We start from the raw sequence: 24,677 nt of genomic DNA, 5'->3' as shown, positions 1-24,677 counted from the left end.
GACACAATCACTGCAACCACACTGGCCTCTTTACTGTTCAAACCCATCAAGGTTGTTCCTACCTCAGGGCCTTTGCAGTTGCTGACACCAAGGCCTGGAATGCACTTCTTCCTGACGTTTGCATGGCTTATTCTGTCACTTTATTCAGATCTCTGCTTACCTATCACCTGCTCAGAAGAGCCTTTGCTTACATTCTTCTCTAAATTAGTATGCCTTTCTATGCTGTCCACCAACTTACTTCCTTTTCTCCACGGTATTGATCACCACCTGACATCCTCATGCATGGGTATCAGTTTATTTATGTATTGTCTGTCTGTGTCTTCCACTAAAATGAGAACCTCATGAACACATGGAACTGGTCCACATCAATATCCCGTGTCTAGGACGATGCCTGGGAGCCCGTAGTAGCTCAATAAATTTTTACTGAATGAGTAAATGATACCAAGACAAGCAAATGATTATCAATTCAACAGTTAAAAAGATCAGTCTATACTCCGTGCAGCGAGGGTTTGAGAATCCAAAAAGTGTTACAGTAGCGTTTCTTAACATTTTCTGCTGTGATGGAAATGGATAGTCCTTTAAGGAGTGGGGCTTGGCTTTTCGTTGAACTTAAGATGTTAGTCCACAGCACTCTGGTGATGATTGGAGGTTGTGAAGGTTGGGCAGTTAGGTGAGAGGCAGAGGGTAGGTTGCAAGTGATAATGGCGAGGGAAGTGTAGGTGTCCTGTCCTTAACTTCCATCTACCTTGTGGGCCTCTCCAGCCATCAAGACTAAGCAGGTGTGGTGCCATGCCAAAGCCACTGGAGGACAAGCATCCCCCGCCTTCAAGCAACAGCCACCCCAGTGGGAAACACCCCTCCCGTGGGAAATTCCAATGGGGCCACAGGGGGGGCTTGTGTAAGTGGGATGGCTTCGTGGAGTGCAGTTGGGGTGGCCAACAGACATCCCACAGGATGAGCAAAGGGAAGGGAACCCCTGGGACGGGACATCCACCCCTTCCATTCTCTCTCACTGTCCACAACAACCATGCCCTCTCTTGTATGATGGGTCGCTTCAGCCCCATTAATCTTCAGCTTCCATAGCTTTTCTTGGTAACTTCTCCCATATGTTTCTTTCTCTGTGTACAACATATGTCTGTCCCATTCCTTATTTACACTTTAAATTAGAAACGGGTGTCACTGTCTAAAGCAAATCGGCTACTGTCTGTTTTTCGCTTTTGCCCTCTGGATACCCCTCTCAGCTCCAAGGGGTCTGTGCTGACAACCCTGAATGGGGCTGACAGAAAACTGCCTTTTTGGCTTTAGCCCCGTGTGTTCCTTTCCTATTTATTTCATACTGTAATGTCTGTCTACCAGGGCCATTGCCTGAGGCAGCCAGATGCCATCATTTTATTTGACAAATATCTGTTGAGCATCCAAGCACCGGATAGGGCACCCTTCATGAAGCTTGTAGTCTAGCGGCAGAGGGAAATCGTAAACACAAATAAGCGTGTCATTAAAACAGATTGGTGCTGAGGGGAAGGAAAATCGTGCTGCCTGATAGTCTAATTTGCATTTGATGTACAAATTATGGTATTTAAGTCCCAAGGGACAAGTAGAAGTCGGGTAAAACTCACGGAGCTGTATGTGTGAAGGGCCTGAGGTGAAATAGCCCTGAGGACACATAAGAAACAGAAGGAAGACCAAAGTCAATGGGTCATGGCAAGGTAAGGTGTCAAACAATGAGAGGAGACTGGAGAAAGAGCTACTGATATCAACAAGAGTTCTAGCAGCTATTTTAATGGCTTTTCACTCTATCCTAAGGGCAATGGGAAGTCATGAAAGAATTGATAGCAGAAAATGAAATGATTTGATACAATTAAAACTCTAAGACTATTGCTCTGGCTATTGTGTGGACAACGGATTGGGGGAAGGTCAGAAGGGAAGTGGGGGGGGGGCGGTTAGTTAGCAGGCAGTTGCAGTGGCCCATGAGGTCAAACAGGAGGTGGAAAGACCTTGGAAGGACTTCTTAGGGAATTCCACTGGCCCTTGACTGCATACTTCAAGACTTCCTGTGAGTGAAGTGAATTCTCTCCTTGGGTAGGCCACTGCGTCCGTGGCACGCGGCTGATGGGGATCCCTAACTGATGTGCCCTCTTTGTTGCTGTATTGGCCTGGTTTGTAGTTCAGTGCAGCTCATCAAAAGAATATGTGTAAAGCTCGTGGTCATGCCTTGCACGTTGTAGGCCTGCAACAGACGGTAGCTAGATGGTCAACGTCATCCACAAAGCTGAACATAACTCAGCCATCACAGCTTCTTTGGGACACTACAGCCAACTCCTATTTCTCAGGGACATCAGTGAAGAACCTGTTCCTCAATCTTCTTTGAAAACTCTCTGTCCTGCTATTTCCCAGCAGTCTCCTTCCGTGACCCTGTGGACACAGTGGTAAATGTTCGGGTATCCAAATATATACCTCTTCATGGAAGGGAGCTGAAAGCATTAGGAGATTAAGTTGTCGGCCAAACCACATGAGTATCACAATTCACGGCCATTTGTTCGCATTTCCACCATGGCCTCAACCCTCCGCCTTGCATTATAGTTCTAGAACAAACCCCAGAGGGCAAGGACCTACTCTCGTCCAATGTTGTTTCCCCACAGTGGACATGGCACTAACTAAATGCAAATTTGTTGAAATGTACTCTGATAAATGTACATGAAAAGAAGCAGATTAATGAGATATTGCTTGTGAGTTGGGAATGTGCAGTAGTAGGTGGGGCCATAGGGAATCCTCATGCAGATGTATTTCTGTTATTCCATCGCTATTGCCTGAATGTTTCTTCTTGGTTCGTTCTGGCCATCAGGCTGATTTCCAGGGAAACCACAGTGATCTCAAGAGCTTAGCCTATCAGGGAACCTCACAGGCTTCACTTAGACTTATAGGTTGTATTCCTATCTCGATGCAAAAGAGAGACTCTAAGACATAAAGTAATTTATTTATGTTCACCTAGTTAGTGAGTGGCTAAGCTAGAATAAGAAACCAGGTCTGCTGACTCCAAAACCCATGTTCATTTTGTGGCTTCATGGGTCTGTGGTCTGGACACACCGTCTTGTGTTTCTGCACCAATGCCTCTCCAACAGGAGTCTGAGTAGCCTTTGAACACACAATGGTGGGTCCAGACCAGAGACCCATGAAGCCACAAAATGAACATGGCCCATGTTTCTAAGGCATCAGTTTTCATAAATTATTTGTTGACAGATCATTACCGTTGATAATGCACTGTGAAGTCGAATGCAACACTTACATCAGATGTTACAGACGAACTATAAAACTTTGAAGAAATTCCACATTTGCCATAAGCACCTTGAGCTATACCCACAGACATGGTCCCAATTATTCCCCACATCCTTGGCCTTTTACTTCTTTCTGCAGTTTGGGGTGCTTTGGTGGAAATTTTTGAGAAGCACCCGGTGACGCCATACTGGGTTTCCATAACACTGAGCTGCCACTATCATCAGGCAAGAAACTGCACTCCAATTCTTGTAATATGTGAACTTTCTATGGGTATATTTTGTCTGTAAGTATGTCTGGAGAGATATGAGAAAGATGAGTTTTAAATGTAAGGTAATTAAAGGTAATTTAAATTAAAGGTGATGTCTTTAGCACAGATAGATATTTCTATTTCTATTCTATTTCACAGAATAGATAACTGAGAGTTAATTTTATTATATTATTTCTTACCTTTCATGATCATCATAAGAAATCTTAAGTCTTAGGGCGCCTGGGTGGCTCAGTCAGCTGAGCGTCCGACTTCGGCTCAGGTCATGATCTCGCAGTTCGTGAGTTCGAGCCCCGTGTCGGGCTCTGTGCTGACAGCCCCGAGCCTGGAGCCTGCTTCAGATTCTGTGTGTGTCTCTCTCTCTGCCCCTTCCCTGCTCATGCTCTGTCTCTCTCTGTCTCTCAAAAATGAATAAACATTAAAAAAAATTTAAAAAAAGAAATCTTAAGTCTTTTATATCAAGGTCACAATCTCTATACATTACACATATCACAGACATTGTAGAAAAGGACCATAAGGATGCCGAGGTAGGCATTCAGAGCTCCCTAGAGGAAGCAACTTTCTCATTGTTACATTCCTTTGGACACAAGGCATCAGTTCCTCTTTCAGAATGAACTTCTGCAGCTTAGAGGAAAGAAAACTTTATTCATTTGAAACTGGCTCTGGTGTATTAAGTCTTCATCTCAGGTTAATGGTGGAATGTACATTCTGGCAGAGCCTTCCGTGTTAACTAACAAGCTGGGGTTAATGGGGGACAGATGTATGGTATCCACCCAGAAACCTGATCTCTCCACTTACTGGACCTGATGCGCCCAGGCATCAGTAACTACCGTAATCACAGCTGATATGGAGAGGGCTGATTCTATTACAGAAAAGCTTTCTTTTTGTTTTCCTCCTCTGTTGACAAATCACTGATTTCTTCCTTTGTAAAAACTAGCTGGAACACCAGCCCTTTGGAATTATTTCCGTAGAAACAATTTCATATTGGAATTTTGGTCCTGAACCAACACACTGAAATCACTGTAACATACACAATGGCATGAATATACATTGCTCCTGCTTTTCTGATTGCCTTTGCTCAGAGCATGCCGGTCCCTGTTGGCTTTTCACCATGAAAGGAGGCAGCGCTTCAGTCTCAAATGTTAGAGTCAGATGGTCTCTCGGGGTTAAAACCATAATGCTTAGGAGGCCATCAAAAGCTCAGTAACACTGAACATAAAAAAAAATGGCAGCTTGATGAAATGTATACGGTTGGAATGTCCAACTCCCCATTGCTGAGTGATGTAGGAGTACAATAATCACACTCCAGGCAGCATGCTGTATTAGTGCTTTCTAAAGCCATCATCCCCGCCTTGATCCACTCAGGAAACTCCCCCATCAAGGTTGATAAGAGTTAGTGCGATGAGGATGGGGGAGGCAATCAGGAAGGGGCCACATGTTGTTACTTCTAATTTCACTTTATTATTAAGGTGAACAATCTTTGTTTCTAGATCCAAATGTGATTCTTTTTTTTTTTTTTTTAACGTTTATTTATTTTTGAGAAACAGAGGGAGACAGAGCATGAGTGGAGAAGGGGCAGAGAGAGAGGGAGACACAGACTCCGAAGCAGGCTCCAGGCTCCTGGAGCTGTCAGCACAGAGCCCGATGCGGGGCTCGAACTCATGAACTGCGAGATCATGACCTGAGCTGATGTCGGACGCTCAACCGACTGAGCCACCTAGGCGCCCCATCTAGATCCAAATGTGATTCTTAAACATCGGTGCAATTGGAGTCTTATGCTTTACTGAGAGATGACTTATTCGCTTCTGATTAGAGCCAGATGTAAAAATAAGATAAAGCTGCAATCACTTCAATGTTCTTTAAATCGTATATAGAGCACAAGCAGGAGACAATGAGACCCACGAGAGATGTCACTTGAGGCAACATGGAGTCCTGGAAGCCCTTTGCCTGTATCTACACATCACTAGGGAGTCTAGGGTCTGCTTGCTCTCCCTTAGTCACCCCAGGGAACCCCAGGTGGACTGGGGGATAGGGCAATAGTGTGAGGACTGAGACTGTCCTAAGGTTTGCACTGCAAGTGAACCGAATCTTCTGTGGAACAGCAGTAGGTCAAGTCATTTGCTAAGCTCTAGAATTAGTCGATAATGATCAAGAGTTACCCAGGAGGAAAGGGAACACTGGGGTCAAGCCGTCGGTTGGGACGTGAAGATGCTGACAGAGAACCACAGAGTTGCATTCTGGACCAGAATTACACAAGTCCTAGTAGGCAGACATGTTCTTGCTTCCCCAGAATGGACTGGAGTCAGAAGGGGGCACGTTGGCAAGGAGAGTATTAGGGACTAAATGTTTGTACTCCCCTACCCATTCACATGTTGAGGTCCTAGCCCCCAGCGTGAGTATGTTTGGAGATGGAGCCCATAAAGAAGTAATCAGGTTAAATAACATCATGGGGTGAGGCCCTGATCCAATAGGATTAGAATCCTTATAAAAAGACACCGGAAGCTTACTTCCTTTCTGCTCATACACAGGCTCTGTGCAGCTGTCTGTTAAACCAGGAAGAGATCTCCCACCAGAAAAACTGAACTGGCTGGAACCTTGCTCTTGGACTTCTGGCCTCTAGAAATGTGAGAAAATAAATATCTGTTGCTTTAGCCACCTAGTGTATGATATTTTATTATGGCAGCCCAAGCAGACTAATGCAGAGGGCCCTTCCCAGCTCCAAATCTGACTCCATGTCAGACTTGAGGCAGAATGGAAAGGGTGCCATCCATTTGGAGAGCTGGGCCCTGCTGCAGACAGTACCATGCCTTAGCGGTGTTGCCTCGGGTAGCTTACTTTACCTCTGGGCCCGGAGATTCCTTATCTCTTATGTTGGGATAAAAGATCATGTCTGACTAGCCACACAGGATTAATCAAGAATCAAAGAATCAAGAATCAACTACTTAGCATGACAACAGCAGCTAGTATTTTTTGCACATTTACTATATACTGGGCATTATTCCAAGAGATTGATTGATTGATTTTAAAGTCAAGTTTCACTCGAGTATAATATACATAATAGTAAAATTCACCTCTTTTAGTGTGCAGTTCTGATTTGGGACAAACACAGTCAGTTAACTGCCACCATAATCAAGTCGTGGGACATTGCCATCACCCCCCAAAATTCTCTTGCGTCCCTGTAAAGCAAGCCCCCCTCCCACCAATTCCCTGACAACCTTGGGTTCTATAGACCTATCATTTTGCCTTTTCAAGAAAGTCATATAAATGGCATCACACAATGGCACCACAGAGCTTTTCCAACGTGAAACTTTAATCTTTAATTAATCAGTTGATTCAATTAATTAAGTCAATTAATCCGCTAATCTTCACAAACATATTTCAGGGTAGGTACAATAATGATACAATGAATGAAAAAGTATTATACAAACGTGAGGTGTTATTACTGCTATTTTCATCACTTGTATTATCATTATTTCATGGTAGAATAAAGACAAAATCAATTTTCAGTGGAAATTTGGTATTGAATTTGCCTTATCTGATCACCTAGAATCCAAGTGTCAGGAGATAGCAATGAAAGTTCTATGGACCTTTCCCTTCAAATCATGATCATTTGCCTTATTCTGGCAGCAGAGATTTAATTACGGAAAAAAAGTATTTGCAAAAATACGGTTAGCAGTAAGGTCCAGCACATCCTCTCTATGACTAATTCAAAAACACTCGGCTTGAAGTTACTAATTCATAACCCTTATGTCTATGACCACATTGGTAACGGTAAAAGATAATGAAAGATTTCTGGGCTGTAAATAACACCAATTTCCAGTGTAGCAATAATCGGTTCCTACTGTCCAGGAGAGGATGACCAGGCCGTCCCTAGTGCTCCTCTGGACTCCACCTGAGCTGCGTTCATTCAGGACTATTATCAGGGCAGGAAAGGCTGAATTTCTTCCCACAAAGTATCCCCTGGTTCAGTAGCCACATGCCACGGAAGCACCCCATCACTCTTGATAATAGGAGGATTCTGAGCTTCCTGGATGTGGTCAGAAAATGCCCACAGTCTGACCGCAGTGGTTCCAGCTTCTCCAAGGAGAATATTTTGCATCAATTGTTTGTCTCTCCTTTTTTAAACTTCATAGTACAGATGCAACACATAATAAATAAGTAAATAAGGTCCAGCTATTTCTTAAAGTTTACAGCTTTCATGAATTTTTAAGGAACAGGTCAGAAGAAACTACTGAAGCAACACAGCTGGGTATAGGGTGTGACAAGGAGGTCTAGGAGCCTCTTCTATATTTAATGTGGTCAAAAGCCTCTGACAGCTAATCATCTCTTAATGGGGCTTGCCCTTTGGCCTGCATATTTCTAAGGGAGTAAAATGTTTGGCTTCCAAACAAGTTATCACTCACTCATTGACTAAACACCGTAAGCTGAAAGTGGCCTCCCAGGCATCATTGGTCTTTGCCAGTTGAGTTTAGAAGGTCCCAGATTAGCATTACTCACCTTTAAATCACCGGTAGTTTCAAAGCCAGCTAAGCATTTGCTTTGGATCTGTGGACAAGCTCCAGCCTCCCACTGTGCCTCATACAAACACAGAGAGGAGACTAGACCTCATGGTGGCTGGAGAATGAGTTGTGGTGGGGACACACATGATCATTTGGGGGAGACGAAAGAATTGGACAAGATGAAATATAACATTGTCTTTTGGAATGGAACTGGACAGGTGAGATTTGAGGGGAATTCAAGGAAATGGAGCAGGAATGGAACTGGAAGGGGCCACACTGAGAAGAATAGATGTAATAGGAAAAGAGAAGAGGAAGGGAGAGAAGGGAATGGGAAGGGAGAAGGGGAGGAAAGAGTTGAGAAGAGGATGAGGGAATAAGGAGGATGGTGGATGCATTTTATATGAAGCCCAATGGAAAAAGGAGAGCTAAGCTTGTTACCTCCTCTCTCATCTCCTAGCCCACCGGGAAAATAGGATGTGTATTCCTTTGTTAACTTGTTCCAGCAATAAAGATGCTTTATATATTTATAACAGTGAGAAAGAACCTAGGATCTTGTAGTGAAGAGCAATGGGAGGAAGAATTGTCTTCAGTATTGTTGGTCACCAGTTCACATCTACACTTGCCCAGGAAATTCCATGACTTCCCCAAGTCCTAGTTTTCCAATGTAGAAAAATAAATCATACTGTTTGTTAAGCCATAGGGAATTTTCACAATTTACAACCAAGTGACCAAAGAGCATGTACCCAAAGAGTACCCCTTGGATAAGAAATACTGCAGTTGAACTGATTAGATGTATCCAATTTGACTTAAAAATAATGAAGTCATTGTTTTCAAGCAAAAAGCCAATTTTACCAATGGACTTTCAGTATTTTCTTTAGGATTTATTGTCTTACACACCTTTCAAACAAGTATGTTTAAAGGATGCTCAGGCTTAGGTATTTTAACTAGAGCACAAGTTGTTTTGGTTTTAACCAGATCATCCTATATATGTCACCATCAAAAGTATGAAGTGTCAGGGAAATAAACATTAAGATATAACTGAACAGTTCTTTTCTTGCTATGTCTCAACAGGATCCAGGGGCACCGGGTGGCTCAGTTGGTTAAGTATCTGACTCTTAATTTGGGCTAAGGTCATAATCTAATGGTTGTGAGATTGAGCCCTGCATCCAGCTCCATACTGGGTATGCTGGATGTGGATCCTGCTTAGGATTTTCTGTCTCTCTCTCCTTCTGCCCCTCCCCTGCTTATTCTCTCTCTCTCTCTCTCTCTCTCTCTCTCTCTCTCTCTCTCTCTTTCTCACCTGCTCTAAAAAGAAAAGAAAAGAGAAGAAAAGAAAAGAAAAACAGGATCAATTATTTTCCATAACTTGATTTATTTTAGGCACTATGGAATTTCTCTTTGACCACAGGACTCAGACATTGTTCTGATTAGTTTCACTGACTGAAGCAAGTTGCAATGATTCAGCAGCCAAGATGATCATCAGCCCTTTGCTCTTTCACTAACTTTCTTCTTTAGTCTGCCCTCTTTCTCCATCCTCAAAGGATATGAGATGCTAATCACTATATGTAGAATGATACTCCTCCATATTATGCATCATGACATCTTTCTTCTAGACTTCATTCCTAAATCAAATAGTTTCATGTCTGCACCAGAGACTCCCCCATCTACTGCACAGATGGCAAACCAAGGAATGGATGGGGTTCCCCACACAACTCAGACAGCTCTCATACTCCTCGTGAACTCCAGTATTTGGGGTTGAATTTTAAGAAATTATGAATTTCACTAAATGGATCTTATTTGTAGCATCAAATGGATGAGCCAGTTTCCATCCATTTAATTTAAGGTTGGTTCTGTCAGGAGTTCAGAGAAGTTATCTGAGGTTAGATCGGAAAGTAGTGAACAGTGATCTCTTTAAAAGAACATGTTGAGAATTCCTCTCCTAATATAAGCACTCATAAGAAACTCATTCAAAGACATGATATGCTTACCAACCAGCCCCCTCATGCCTGTCCAGACGTAACTGAGAGGCACCCATCCTTCTTCAGGTATGTAATCTGTTAACAAAAGAAGGGACTGTGTGCCATGTTGAGGGGCGCCCGACTACCTGTGGAGAACTCAGTGAGCTGTAGCAGGACAGAGAGTTTCTTGAAATGGTGGAATTTGAGCTCACCTTCAGGAGATCTTTGGAGAGTAGTTTGAAAGGAAAGGAGATCAAACTTCCAAGAGGCATGAGTAGGTTCAGCCTGGGTAAGGAGCCACACAATGGGACCTGTGGGCTGGACATAGGGCATGTCTTAGAGATTGCAGAAGCCAGACGTGCAGAGTGACCCATTGGAATAAGTACACGATGTCCACTGGCAGACATTATTGTGTGCCGTTAGGTAAGCTACTTAAACTCTCTGAAATCTGGGTGTATTAATTTGCAATATGAAGGTAAACCAATGTCTTACCCCGAGGGTAACTACTGGGTTCAAGTGGAAATTCTTTGAATGGAAATTGTTTGTAAAGGTGAACTCCTCTGTGCTGATGGATGACCACAGTGGCCAAGTGGTGGTGGGTGATTACAGAACCACAGTTTTTTGTGCTAAAAGTAATCAAAAGCTGGTCTAACCTGTCACATTTTACCAATAAGCCAGACCTAACGTGACTTAGCTGAGCTAGTTAAGAGCATAGCAGGGTCTAGAACCCCACAGTGCTGGGTTGAAGAAAATAAAAATCTCACCTCCAAGTCAACTCCCCAGCTACCTGGATTTCCCATCTGGCATCAATCCAATCTGGTGAGTTTGGTGAAGAGCAAGCTCCTGACCTGCCTTGATCACTGCAGAGCCTTGCCTGGCACCACAGAGTGTCCAGAACTCGAAGCGACGGTTCTGACTCCCCGTGTCCTGCTTGGGGTCGCATTCCATCTCACAAATATTTAAGCCAGGATACGAGGGCAAGTTGCCAGGTGGCACAATACAAAACAAATGCCTCGTTGTGTTTGTTGCCACACAGTATGTGGTTTTGTGAAATCCAAAAGCCATCCAGTCACTGTGACTGGAATATGACAGTAATTTGTAACAACGGTGACTCTATTCCCGCCCCCCTTGGTCTACTTTTTGTGACATGCTCCAAAATCCTGAGAAAGGCCTGCAAAAGAAATGTTCAGAAATGTTCTAAATGGGTTTAGAAAACTTGTGAACCCTGCCTGAACTTTTATTAGATTCTCCCACCACTCACCCGTTTGACATCAGAACAAGGAAAGCATTATTTATAACAGCGTGTGTGAAATCCCAGAAGGGACGCTTGAAAGAATTAACGTGAAAAATGTGTCCCGAAGAGACTGCAGGCATAAAACAAATGATCAGATGGGAAAACATGTAAATCAAAATTTGAATCTTTTCACTCCTTTAAAGGAAGCAGGAGCTTTTTTCTTTGGCCACTAACAACACGGGGTAGAAAAACTGGGAGGTGCCACAACCAGAGGGGTCCCAGAGCACTCGCCAATGGAGAGTGAGCCATCTAGGAGAGTCTTATGTGTTGGCCCTTTTAATGCCTCCAGAATGGAGGAGATAAGATGTATTCAAGGTTACAGAGAAGGAAGACACAGCATGATTGTATTAGTGCACTGAGATTTATAAGGCACTTTCACAAATACTGTCTGTTTACCTCACGATAACCATGGGAGGTATATATTGCAACCTATATTTTATAGTTGGAGCAGCTTGGGCACAGAGAGGTTTGGCAACTAGTCAGGGCTACCCAACTAGGAAACAGTGCACTGGAGTGTGCCCTGGATCATTTCTACGATCACGAGCTGAGCGTTGTCCGTGGCATTACCGGTGTGAATGCATAAGAATATAGAAAGCATAGTATCTTGCTAGGTTAACGCATCCCACGGTGTATCTTTAGTTGTCTGATTCTACATGTATGTAAGCGATTCACTCTCTGTGTCTCTCTCTCTCTGTCTCCACTCCCCCTGCCCCTGCACAAACATTCATTCAACTTAGTTGAATTTGCTATGTTAAACGAAATTAAATCTGTTTTTTTTTTTTTTTCGGCCAAACTCCTGAGACACTTCAAGAAGGCTGTGTGCATCATGACTCTCCAAGAAGTGAAGCAAGTTACAGCTTACAGCATATTTGACATAACCTTTGCAGTGAGCTAGCTCTTAATATTTTTGAGGCCTGTGGTATCCAAAAGAATACCACGTGTTTGTCCATAATGTTCTACTTATCTTTTTATCCCCTACAGACCAACTATATACTGATCATAAATCTGGGTTCTATTTTCAATATTCCCCAAAAATAAATAAATATGTGTTTTTCGCTAAAAACCTGCACAGAGGGGTGCCTGGGTGGCTCAGTCGGTTGATCGTCCAACCTTTGGTTTCGGCTCAGGTTATGAACTCGTGGTTCTTGAGATCGAGCCCCGTGTCAGCCTCTGCGCTGACAGTGCAGAGGCTGCTTGGGATATTCTCTCTCTCTCTCTCTCTCTCAAAATAAATACATAAACTTAAAAAAAAAAAATTTGCGCAGAGACCTCACAGTCCACGGAGTCTGCACTAAGTTGCTCCTGTGCTGCCACAAACCTTCTCCTTGGTGCTGGTATATGGCTGCCAGCACCTGAGGGGACCATTCCACCTTGGTTCTTTGAGTCCTCGTGAGTATCTGGAAACATTGGGAACCCCTTGTGCATGGGCAGATTTCCTTTTCCCAAAGTCTTGGGCGCATGGGGTTACAGGGCTGTGAGCCGGGCAGTTACTCAGCAGGCCAACGGCACCAACATGTCCGCACTGATATGGCCACTGGCATCCTTTCTGGTCTGCCAATGCCTGTGTCACACGAGTTGTGTTTTGAATATCAAGCCTGATGGTTAAGTACTGACATCACCTTCAGGCGTCCCCAGGCAGCTCCATGAGGGAAATCTGTGCTCATGGAACAGTGGCTCCCTGTCACCGCATGGTGAAAAGCAAGGGAGGACATTGAAAGGTGATGGAAGGCAACCTACCTCTATATGTGTATGTATGTGTATATATATTTGCATATACATATATATGTATATTCACATACATATACATATATACATCAAAGATTTGGGACCACCTTACCCCTGACCCAGGAATTTATGTCCCTACTTGTCAGATTTGGGGTCCTTGTACATAGAAGAATGGAGGGAAAAAAACACAACATGCCCTCCTCCTTTGACACTCAAGGTTTCTTTGATGCCAAGAGCATCATTGGAAATCACCGAGCATATTAGACATCTCTGACACTCTCAGCAACTCGGGCTCAGGAGTTGAACAGCCTTTTTCACGTACTCTTAGTCCATTTCTTCCCTTTAATGAGGCAGAAACGGACACCGACAATTATAATCGGGCAGAAACTCAATGTGGCATCAGTCTAAGAGCTCAGGGGCTGATGGTTGTCATGAAGTCTGACTCCTGCTGTCTACGTGACCACCTGCTACCCCAGCATCAGGCAGTACATTTGAGCTGGCAGTGCTGGGGTTTTTGGCCTGAAAAGTGGGATCTGCCACACCTAGGGCTGCTGTGCAGAAATTTGATCATGGTTTAAAATCAGACAGCCCTGATGTGCTACAAATCCAAAAGTGAAATTCTTAACTTTTCTCTGGGAAGTAGGAAATCATAAACAGGTGTCCTTGTCAAACAGAGTACTCCGTGTCTGTGCTAAAACCCTTGCCATCTAACACCTCAGCTTCGGTGTTTTTTACTAAAATGGACTTTTTCAAAACTGTATTTACTTATTTGTTTTTGTACAGAAGCTCAACTGTAGTAGAGGAACGTCCTAAGCTCGGAGTCCAAAGACCTGACTTCTTTGTGTCCATAGCAGTCTGAACCTCAGCTGCCTCACCTGTAAAATGGGAATAATAATTTCTGCTGTGCCCGTGGCTGGATCATGGTGGCCAGGGTATTTGAGGCAACACTGTGTGCTCATCCTAAGACCCAGTGGAAGGAGGCTCTGGCCTTGCTAAGAAAGTAGAGTCACTTGGTGGGTCATTTTGGACAGAGCTCCCTACTTGTTTCCTGGTCAAAGTGATCTTGTTAATTAGAAGACTGGGTCCTCTTCACACCAGAAAGCACATGTGTGTGTGTGTGTGTGTGTGTGTGTGTGTGTGAGTGTATGTTTTATCCACGATGAACACCCGTCCAGTCATCATCTCTGCCCTATCTAGTTTCAAGAGAGAATAGGAAACAATATGAAAAAAAAAAATACTTTGACTATTCTTTGCCCTCTTGTCTCTGTTGCTTGAGATTATCAAGAAATTGTATTTCCCTCATGTATTTTATAAATAATTAAAGTTAATAAATACAAATAAAGGAAAGGGACAAAGTGCCCCCCTCCCGTTTCTATTCTACACTTTTCCCGCTAATGATGGGGACTTGGTTTTCGGGTGACTGACGCCTCCTATTCACCCCACTTTCCACCAGGTCGGTGGCCACACGATGTTACCCATTCGCTGGATGCCTCCAGAGAGCATCATGTACAGGAAGTTCACCACAGAAAGTGATGTCTGGAGCCTGGGAGTCGTGTTGTGGGAGATCTTCACATACGGCAAACAGCCCTGGTACCAGCTGTCGAACAACGAGGTGCGCAGTGGGCTGGGCGAGACCCCCGAGGGCCGATGTTGAGAGGCATCCCTCGGCTGGAGGCCAGGAGATGATGTTGTGTGGCCTTGTTGGGAGTGTCACCTCCCACATGGCCTGCTCTGTACCTAAATGTCACGGCCAAAGCATCGTCACTCTCTGAATTTAAGAGTTCTAGAGAAAGCAAAGCAGTGTTTGCTAACACAGCTAGATTTTTGGTAGTATTCCACTAAGGATTCAGGGCTCTTTTTTTTTTTTTTTTTTTTAACATTTCACTAGAACGTTGTAGTGTTTTGTTTCCCTATTTTAATTATTTTGTAGATATGTCTGTATGTGAGGCATAGCTTCTTGGTCAGGCACCTTGCGTCTTCTTCAAGCCCCCACATCTGTCTCTTATCCCAGCTCTGAAATCCAGAATAACCACTCATTTCTAAGGCTTGAAGTTCCCTTATCAGTCGGCGCCCTGACACGAAAGTTCCAGGTTCCATCTCAGGCCAGTAAGACTAAAACACGTTGCAATTCCAGGGTGAGGTCTAGAAGCACCCCACAGAGATAAAGCATTTCTCTGCCAGTGTGGTGACGTCAGTGTGGCACGAAAAAGGGACAGAAACCAATCAAATTAACCACGATTTACCAGCCCGTGGTAATTGCTCTCTTGCCTCCAAAACAAGTGAACGCCGAGTGGGTTTCTTTAAAGCAGCCCTCTCCTGGCACTGACATCTGTTTCATTGCACTGTTTTTCTTCTTGTCTGATTCCGTCTTTGGTCTCTGTCCCGTCCAGGTGATAGAATGCATCACTCAGGGCCGAGTCTTGCAGCGACCTAGAACATGCCCCCAGGAGGTGTATGAGTTGATGCTGGGGTGCTGGCAGCGAGAGCCCCACATGAGGAAGAACATCAAGGGCATCCACACCCTCCTTCAGAACTTGGCCAAGGCATCTCCGGTCTACCTGGATATTCTGGGCTAGGGCCCTTTCCCCCAGACCGATCCGTCCCAAAGCACCTCCTCAGATGGGCCGAGAGGATGAACGTCTTTTAACTGCCGCTGGATGCCATCAATCTGCTGTTCTGCACTCCGACAGTATTAACAACAAAGACACCGAGAGGCTTTCAGAGGGAAGCCATGTGCACTTCTCCATCCGCAGACACAGTATGGACTTCTTTTTGGCATTATCTCTTTCTCTCTTTCCATCTCCCTTGGTTTCTTCCCTAGTTTTTCTTTTCTTTTTTCCTTTTTCTTTTGTCTCTCCCTTTTTTTGTTTTTTGGGTTTTTGTTTTTGTTTTTTTTTTTTTTTGTCTTCCTTGCTTTACAGTCCTTACTCTTTGTTTTGAATCAATCTGGCTTCTGCATTACTATTAACTCTGCATAGACAAAGGCCTTAACAAACCTAATTTGTTATATCAGCTGACACTCCAGTTTGCCCACCACAACTAACAATGCCTTGTTGTATTCCTGCCTTTGATGTGGATGAAAAAAAGGGAAAACAAATATTTGACTTAAACTTTGTCACTTCTGCTGTACAGACATCGAGAGTTTCTATGGATTCACTTCTATTTATTTATTATTATTACTGTTCTTATTGTTTTTGGATGGCTTAAGCCTGTGTATGAAACAGGAAAACTTGTGTTTAATCTGGGAAGCCTTTATCTATGGGAGATTAAAACCAGAGAGAAAGAAGATTTATTATAAACCACAGTATGGGAGGAACAAAGACAACCATTTGGATCAGCTGGCGTCAGTCCCTACTTAGGAAAAACCCAGCCACTGTTAGCTGGGAGGAATGTATTCGGCACCTTCCCCTGAGGAGCTTTCTGAGGAGTAAAAAGACTGTTGAACTCTGTGCCATGGACTATTCTTTTCCCATCACCAGAAACACTAGGGTGTAGTTGAGAGAAAAGATGGCTTCCATGGGACGCAAGATGGCGCATCACACGCTCCGACAGTCTTGTCTTTGCAGGTCACGGTGATAGCACTGGTTTGTTTTTCCAAGTGTTGTCCACTGAACCTTTGTCAAGTTTAGCTGAAAATGGGTGCATTCTTGTCCAGAGATCATTTCAGGGTCAGGTGGGAAAGCCAAAGACTTGGAAAAGATAGGACAAGCTATAAGTTCGGAGGCATTATATTGAACTTTTCAGATAGCACTTCCTCCGACTCCTACCCTCCACCCCACCCGTCCTTTCAACTGTGCAAGCAAAATTGTGCATGGTCTTCGTCGATTAATACCTTGTGTGCAGAAACTACCGCTCCAGACGTCGTGCCCCTGATATGTAGAGCAGATCCATAAAAGGTATAACTTATATACTTAGGGGAAGCTAATGGAGTTCATTAGCTAAGTATAAATGTCTCTGGGTTGTATGGTGGTGATGGGTTTTAACGAATACGGACCCCGAAGCCACGTCAAACCAACTGTGGGACTGTGAGAAGGGAACACTCAGTTCCTAAGGGAAAAGAAACCTCACCCTGGGGGCATCACATGCATTGATGTTCAGTGTGCACAGGCCAAGACCTTGCTCTGGGTTCTGGTTGGGAGAGTGGTTTCATTCCAAGAGTACTCCATTGTCAGTATGCTGTTTGGGTTTGTTTGTTTTTTTTTTTTTTTTCATTCCATTAAAAGAAGTAAAAATTCAGGCACAGCATGCCATTGGGAAGCTGTGCCCAGACCGAGCTTCGGAGGTGTGCTTTTGGGTATAGTCATGGTGTTTGCAAAAAAAGGTTGTAAATTTACATAGAAATTTACAGTTGTTTGGATGATCAGTTTTACCAAGGAAGAAAACTATTTCTGTTCCTCAAGAAAACTTGCTACCCTCTGTGAGGGGAATTTTTGCTAACTTGACATCTTTATAACACAAGCCAGATTGAAAGTGAGTGATTCTAATTCATCTTAGGACATTTTATTTCATATTTGTTTCTGAAGGTGCAATTGCTCTGTTTAGATTTTGCTTGCGCCCTTAAATCCTGGAGCACCTTGTTTTCCACGACAGGCTTCGAAAGCCAGTTTTCAAAAAATCAAAAGTGTCGATTAACAGAGAACAAAAAGAATTGCAGTAGCATCTCCGGTCAAGTGAAGGGGGTTGGACGAGATGAACCCTACAGTCCCTTCAAGTTCTGCGCTGGCCTATGAGACACGGGAGTTGAGTTGATTGTTCTCTTTGTCGGTGAAAAAAAAATACCCTCCAGAATACACATAATAATATAACGAAAGCCATATCTCCATGATATATACCTGCACGTATATATCCTATTAAGGACCCATGGTACTGTTAAAACACTGTGGCACTCTGGGAAGCAGTAAAGAAGGGGCAGATTTGTACAAAACCTCTCTAGATTCCATCAGTGATGACCTGAAAACCTGCACACGCTTGTCATTCTGCGTGACTGGCCAGCTGCGTGGGGCAGGGAGGGGCACGGGGTGGGGTGGGGGAGAAGCTGCAAGTTATTTGTTTTATTTTAACAGAGAGCGAAGGAGACAAATATGCTAAGGGATCAAATTCAAGAAGGGCTGTGCAGTTTTAATGAAGGATTTGTTCAAGGCAAATGAGAAGATGGAAGCATTCTATTCCATTCCGATGTTGTGTTTTCCTCCGAAAGTAAAAAGCAAAAAAAAAAAAAAAAAAAAAAAAAAAAAAAAAAAAAAAAAAATTCTTACCTTCTGACAAGTCCCTCAAGGTCTTGAAATGAAAGGTTCTATGCAAGTGCAAAGTTTTATAGTTATTTATATTGCTGATCATTATTCTTATTTTTTTCTCTGTTGTCTCAAGAGTATGTACTGATTTCAGAGACATCTCTCATTGAAAGAATACCAGATCGAATGAACCACCGAATAGCTTAACTCATTCATCACCGTTCTTCCACCATCCCCTCTTCTCATGCTCTTTTAATTTTGAGAAAAGGAACATCCTCGTCCTGTGTAATGATCACAGAATATGGCCTGCTATCAAATTTGTGAAAAATCCCAACAGTAGTAGGGGCAAACCTAATTCTCTAGCCCAGACTCAGTCCGACAATCGTTTCCATTTGCAAATTGTTCAATAGTTTTCCAGACACTTTTCACATCTGGTAGCCAATTATCCCCATTCTTTATGAGCGCGGGAATTGGGACTCGGAGAAGTTAAGTGGCGTACTAGAAACCTCCAGGTTAGCTTCTGGCACCAATGGGACGTAATCTGAGTGTTCTAACTCTGAAGTCCATGGTTCTGTCCACTGGAGACTCCAGGATACAAACAATCCAAGAAAGCAAGTGCACCGATCAATTCGTGAAGCAGGACATGAAGTTGGAAAAGCAAAATGGAAAACGTGAGATGACAAGCAGCTGAAATATCGTGATATATAATCATGCTTATAGCTTCGGCTACATCCTCGTACACTGAACCAACATTGTAATCAGGCTTACTTAGAAAACACTTTGAACTATGCTAGAAAAGATTATATCAGAATTCATATTATACATATGCGTCCCCATCAGCGCTACCTGTGGTATTTTCATGTATTTATATGTGTGTTATAAATACTTGATTTATACATATACAAACACACATACATAGTGTGTTTGTGTGCTTATGTATAAATGTATAGGCACACAGTAATAGAGATAATTATGAGTAGGGTGCAGTATGAATAATTTGCTTAAAGTCTGCTAAATAACCAAAACTTTGTAATGTCCTATTGCGGTTAATGCTTCCATTCTCCATGTGGGTAGGACTCCATCGCACTTTTCAACTCTGCAGTACTGCATGGGTGGAAGACATATTTAAGCTAATGTGCTTCCCCAAACAACTGAATCAAAGCCATCCCACTACACTGAGTCCTTTCTCTGGCTCCTTGCAAAGGAAAACGCAGACTGAAATAGATCTCCTTATGTAAAGATCCGGGAAAGGAAACTGATTTTTTTTTTCATCCTTTTGTACATTTGTATAATGCTCACCTTGTCCCACTGTGACCCCTGTACACTCGTGTTCAGAGTACAAGCATTCCAAAAGAGAGCCGGAATGTTGGGAGCCCGGTGTCTCAAAGGCCAGTGGTGAGAAGTCTAAGACCCCGTAGCAAGACGAGTGACTCTTAGGAATTCCCATATCTGAGTGGGAATGGAAGCAACAACCTTATAAAATGCTGTCCTTTGCAAAGAGCCACGACAAAGGGATCCCCTGGTCAGGAACAGACTTTTCTTTTGAACCTTTCTTTTTTTGCAAATTAGATCTTCTATAATGCCAATAGTATTAAATTGTATGTCTGATTAAATAAATGACTCCATACACACACACCCTCAATTCTCTTGTTCTTGTCCTCTCTCTCTCTCTCTCTCTTCTACTAGTTGAGGATTTTTATTTCCAATGTTGAGTTTGGGTTGGCCCATTACAGAAAATCTCACGAGGGGAACGGCCCCTGACCCAACTCCTCAGATGGCTAAACGGAAGTTAAAGCACTTCCTTCACAGTGCATAATTGTGGAATGCAGAGACTCCGAGGTTGTGAAAGCAAATGGTATTCTAAAGAATTAAGGGGTGGGAGGGATTTGTAGTTAAATATAACAGCACACGAAAGGGTATTTTCTTGTTGTCAAGGCTGGAGTGAATCACTGCTGATCAAGTCAAAAGTTCTTGAATATCCTTAGTTTTGTATTGTCCCTCCTTTCCTTTTACCTTTATTTATTTATTTATTTATTTATTTATTTATGTATTTATGTATGTATGTATGTATTTATCTATTTATTTATATATTTTGACTCCATTCGTCACAAACACAAAGCAAAGCAAAAAATTATATATATATATGTATATATGTATGTATATATATATATATATATATGTATGTGTGTGTGTGCGTGTGTGTGTGTGTGTGTGTGTGTGTGTGTGTCGCAGGCAAAACACTGTGAACTTCACAACAGCAAACAAGCAACTCTTTTGCCATCTTCACATACGTCTCAGGAGACGAAATGGGAACACATGGGGATGTCATTTTTTTTAGTCTATGCATTCTAGGCCAGGTCTGTGTTTGTTTGTTTGTTTGTTTGTTTGTTTTCCTTTGGTCTGTGCATTCATGAAAATGATCCTGAGTGAAGGTTGGCTGAACGTTCAACATATGGAGCAAGCGTAATAAAAGCTGCTAATAGCCACATGTGTGGACTGGAAAAAAATTGGCGAAAATGAAATGAAATGAAATGTATAAAGGCCTACCTCTTGCAGCTTGTATATCTTACTATTGCTTTAATAATGTATAAAACAACTGGAAATGTTTTAAATACAAGGTCTTTGAATTAAATGTGGATTTTAAATATGTAATCCCTTGACAAATGACCAAATTAGGTGAAATATTGCTCCCTGAATCCCTTGATCATTACCTATCACTTACAAATCTGCCTAGAGATGTGGACACTGTCTGCATTTGCTTCTGTACATGGGGAGATGTTTGTATATATCCAGGCCATACACACACACACATTTCAATATCTCTCTGAAGATACATTGCCCCTTAAATTGTGACCTGGTATTTGAAACTCTCTTTTTCTTTGATTTATTTTCCTTTTAATGTGACGTCTCTGTGCTGACACTTACTGGTTCTTGTTTTGCAATCTGTTTTGAGGTCTGTTGCTTTAATAAGACCCACTGCATCTTGGCTGATTTCAAAGTGACACCAGAATATCAGTGTTTAAAAAAAAAAAAAAGTTTTGTTTGTAAATCATGTGACCAGCTTCTCTCAACCTGACACGGAAAGTCTCTTGTACTACAGTGTATTTAATAAAAATGATGTCTTACAATAAATAACATCCTCCAAAAGAGACACTAAAAGTTACATGATGATTACTTTAAAAATGTATAGAATTTTCACAAGGCACGTGTGCTCTTTTTTTCTGTCTGTCTGTCTTTTTTCTGTCTGTATTTTAGATGTGGTCACTGCAGCTGCCTGCAGTATTCATTCATTGAAAGCAACAAGGGTGTGTGGCTTTAGGAACAAGTTCCCTGGCTGACCCCTATATAACCTGGCACTTTCACCTTCTGTCCTGGATAACTACAACATCACCGTCCACCAAAATTTTCCGCGATGACATAAATGTTCTATCTGCACTGTCTGATGTGCCTAATTGGCACTTCAAATGTGGCCAGTGTGACTAAAGGACTGAACGTTAAATTTGACCTAGTTTCAATTAGTCCACACGTAAAGAGCCACATGTGGCTCGTGGCTACCATGTTACACAGCACGGAGTAAGGAGATCAAATCACTGTGATTTCTAGCAGGTCAGACCTAAGCAACCTGCCAAGACACAAGTTGTGTGCCATGGCATCCCTGGGGTGGGCCATCTTTGAGGATCACAGTGACCCAGGAGCAGTAGCCAAAATGTCACACTCTCTTGCCTTCATGGTTAACCAGTAATTCCTAAATGGAAAAGGTGAAGGAGAGCAATATAGGGGGTATTTGTCAGGGGTCTCGCAGCCTGTCTCTGCCTGGCCGGCAGGTAGCCTGCCTCCACTTCTACTGCTCAGTATTTTCCAGTGTCTGACCTCTTCCCCTCCATCTCCTCTGAGAAGAAAGGAGACATCTGGGTAACATTCCTAGTGGAGGCTTCAGAAACCTAAAGTTTGGCAGTGGATCGTCCCCAAATCCAACTCCTGGGGAACCTCATGAAAGCCCCTCTTACTGGTGCAGATAGTTTTCCTTGAGTGAAAAAAAGATATGACCAGCCTCACGCTCAGCAGAGACTTGGGGAATTCAAAGCTGTGTAAGGAGGGAAACAGCTTGTCCAAAAATCCAAATAGGATCATGTGTCCCTGTGGGATAGAGAGTATATCCCACTCCAGGAAACTGAATTGAAGGAGGAAGGTTAAACTACAGGCACTTGGCCAGCCAGAATCCAATTTGGACTATTAACGATCCACACTTCCACCAGAACATATTCTGATAGTCCTACTATTGAGACGATTACAATGGTATCAGTTTAAATTCCAAACCCAAGGTCAAGGTTTCCAGTGCCCTTGTCTGCTGCTTCTTCAAACACAATCCTGCAGTTCACCCTTAAAGATGCATTTAAGGCCCACCTGCATAATCAGGATAAGTTCCTTCTCTCAAGAGCTTTACATCTTCTCCGTTACAAGGTCATGGCCAAGGTTCCAGGGATTACACAGTGGGCATATGTTTTTGGATACCACCATTCAACCACAGTGTTTTATCCTACACTTAAATCAACCCTGGGAGGCAGGTACTGTTATTATCCCCAGTTTACAGATGAGAAACTGAGGCACTAAAAATTAAGCAACTTGCCAGGAAGTTTGACCAAAATAAATTGGTAAATATAGTGCTTACTATTTGCCATGGAGATAGTCATTTCATGCTCAGGGGCTCCTGCTGCAGGCAACTGTCAGAAATGCAGGCATCTGGAGGCATGGGGAAGCCCTACAGGTGGGACTTGGGCTGGCCACTTGACTTGGTGTTTAGGGTCTAATAGAAAGCAACTCAGCATTTCCTTCTGACGCCAAGAAGGCAGCCTTGCAGGAATGAGGTTATCAGTGGGAGCTAATGCCAAGATTCAAGGTTCAAGGAGACTAGAGAGTTTCTAAGAAGTTAAACCTGGAGGGTGAAGTCTTTGGTCACTAGGCACAAGGTGAGCATTTTGTCACTAAGCCAAAGCCCAGAGTAAAGTGAGAACCCCCAGCAAGGTCTCTGGAGTGCTTTCCTAGTGATCCTAATCCTCACTCTCAACCACTCATCAGTCTGGAGAAGGGTGAGCCTGCAGGTGGAGGGAGCCACCACACAATGGGGTTCTGAGGCTTGGGGTGATGTTAGAACCTCTTTGGCAAGTAGGTCCCTGCATATTTAGCCACTTCCTTAACATCAGGTTCTGTGGTGGTCTCCCATGATGAGGGCTGTATAAGAGCTAATGACCCTGCCCACCCTGCCATCAACAGGTGGTGTTTTACAATGAATGTAGGGTTCAAACCCAACTCATCTAAACAAGCAATGATATATTATCAAGACTACAAGCCTGCTATGTAGGTCAGGAAACTTACCCTCCCTGTCCTTGCATGGAAATCATACTCAAAGGCAGATGCAATGATATACTAATGCCAGGACCAGCCTGGCCCATGTCTAGATCAGGTGACAGGGAAGGACAACACAAGACCCAGGGAACTCTGGTCACTGTAAGCTGCCTTCCTGGCATGAGAAAGCTGGCCTTGCCAGATTCTTTTGCCTCTTTCATGCAGGAAGGATGGCACTTGTACAATGCCTGTAATAAATTCTCAATCTTCAGAACCAGTCATTTCCTATATATACAAAACCCTCTAATGTCCCGTGTGCCAATTAACAAACCCTCTTGCTTATATAACAATATTTTAAATCCCAATTAACTACTCAAGTCATTTCTCACATAGGCACTGCATCCATATGTCACCCATAGGATATCTATACGTCATATACTAGATAGACATATTAGGTATGTCACAATATCTAATCACTTCTATTATAGAGGCTGGACTTAACCTGCACATACACATGACATCTATACACAGACTTTAAAGTTAATTGCCACACAGACAGTGTAAACACATCCTTATGGAGAATCACAACCTTTTATCTTATGATAGATACGGGGATCTGTAGATTCCAACCAAAGTGTAGGAAATGCTACTTTCATCTTTTCCTTTAAATCAAGTTATATTTGACTCAAGTTCACATCCCACAAAGGAAAAATCAATCTCAACAATTACTCAACAAAGAAGGGTATGCCCCCTTTCCTAGGGTAACCCAGGCATCTCAAGACTCATTGATATCCAGGAAATATCCAAATTTACTGCTTGTTACAACCCAGTGGTGTTGGTGCCAGAGCAGAGGGCTCTGCATCTAGGACAGGTGCATCAGACACACCAGAGCCATCCCCCAATGCTTCCCTGATGCCCTATCCACCAGGTACTGTGACTACCTACTCTCAAGACGGATCAGAAGGCTTTACCTCCAAGACTTTAATTTAGTTTTCAGTTTAGTTTGACTTGGGGTGGTTTTTTTTTCTTTTTTTCCCATGCTGTTATAGTTTATCAAGCATATGCACATGTGCAGAACAAGATGGGAGG

The 24,677-nt window shown here is 43.0% G+C and overlaps 1 protein-coding gene across 3 annotated transcripts in view; it reads left to right on the top strand.

The window, feature by feature from the left end:
* NTRK2 (neurotrophic receptor tyrosine kinase 2) overlaps positions 1 to 19,887 on the top strand; it is a 336,633-nt gene extending 316,746 nt beyond the window's left edge. For all 3 annotated transcript variants that reach the window (XM_015076264.3, XM_053205197.1, XM_053205198.1), the window contains 2 exons: positions 14,468 to 14,626; positions 15,405 to 19,887. In XM_015076264.3, coding sequence (XP_014931750.2) covers positions 14,468 to 14,626; positions 15,405 to 15,590 — 345 coding nt within the window. In that variant the 3' untranslated portion in view covers positions 15,591 to 19,887. The remainder of the gene's footprint in view (positions 1 to 14,467; positions 14,627 to 15,404) is intronic.
* Positions 19,888 to 24,677: the final 4,790 nt, after the last annotated feature.

Source organism: Acinonyx jubatus, chromosome D4 (assembly GCF_027475565.1).
Source record: "Acinonyx jubatus isolate Ajub_Pintada_27869175 chromosome D4, VMU_Ajub_asm_v1.0, whole genome shotgun sequence".
Classification (NCBI taxonomy): domain Eukaryota; kingdom Metazoa; phylum Chordata; class Mammalia; order Carnivora; family Felidae; genus Acinonyx; species Acinonyx jubatus.
Note: the sequence above shows the minus strand (reverse complement) of the source record. Positions and strands in the feature narration are given on the sequence as shown.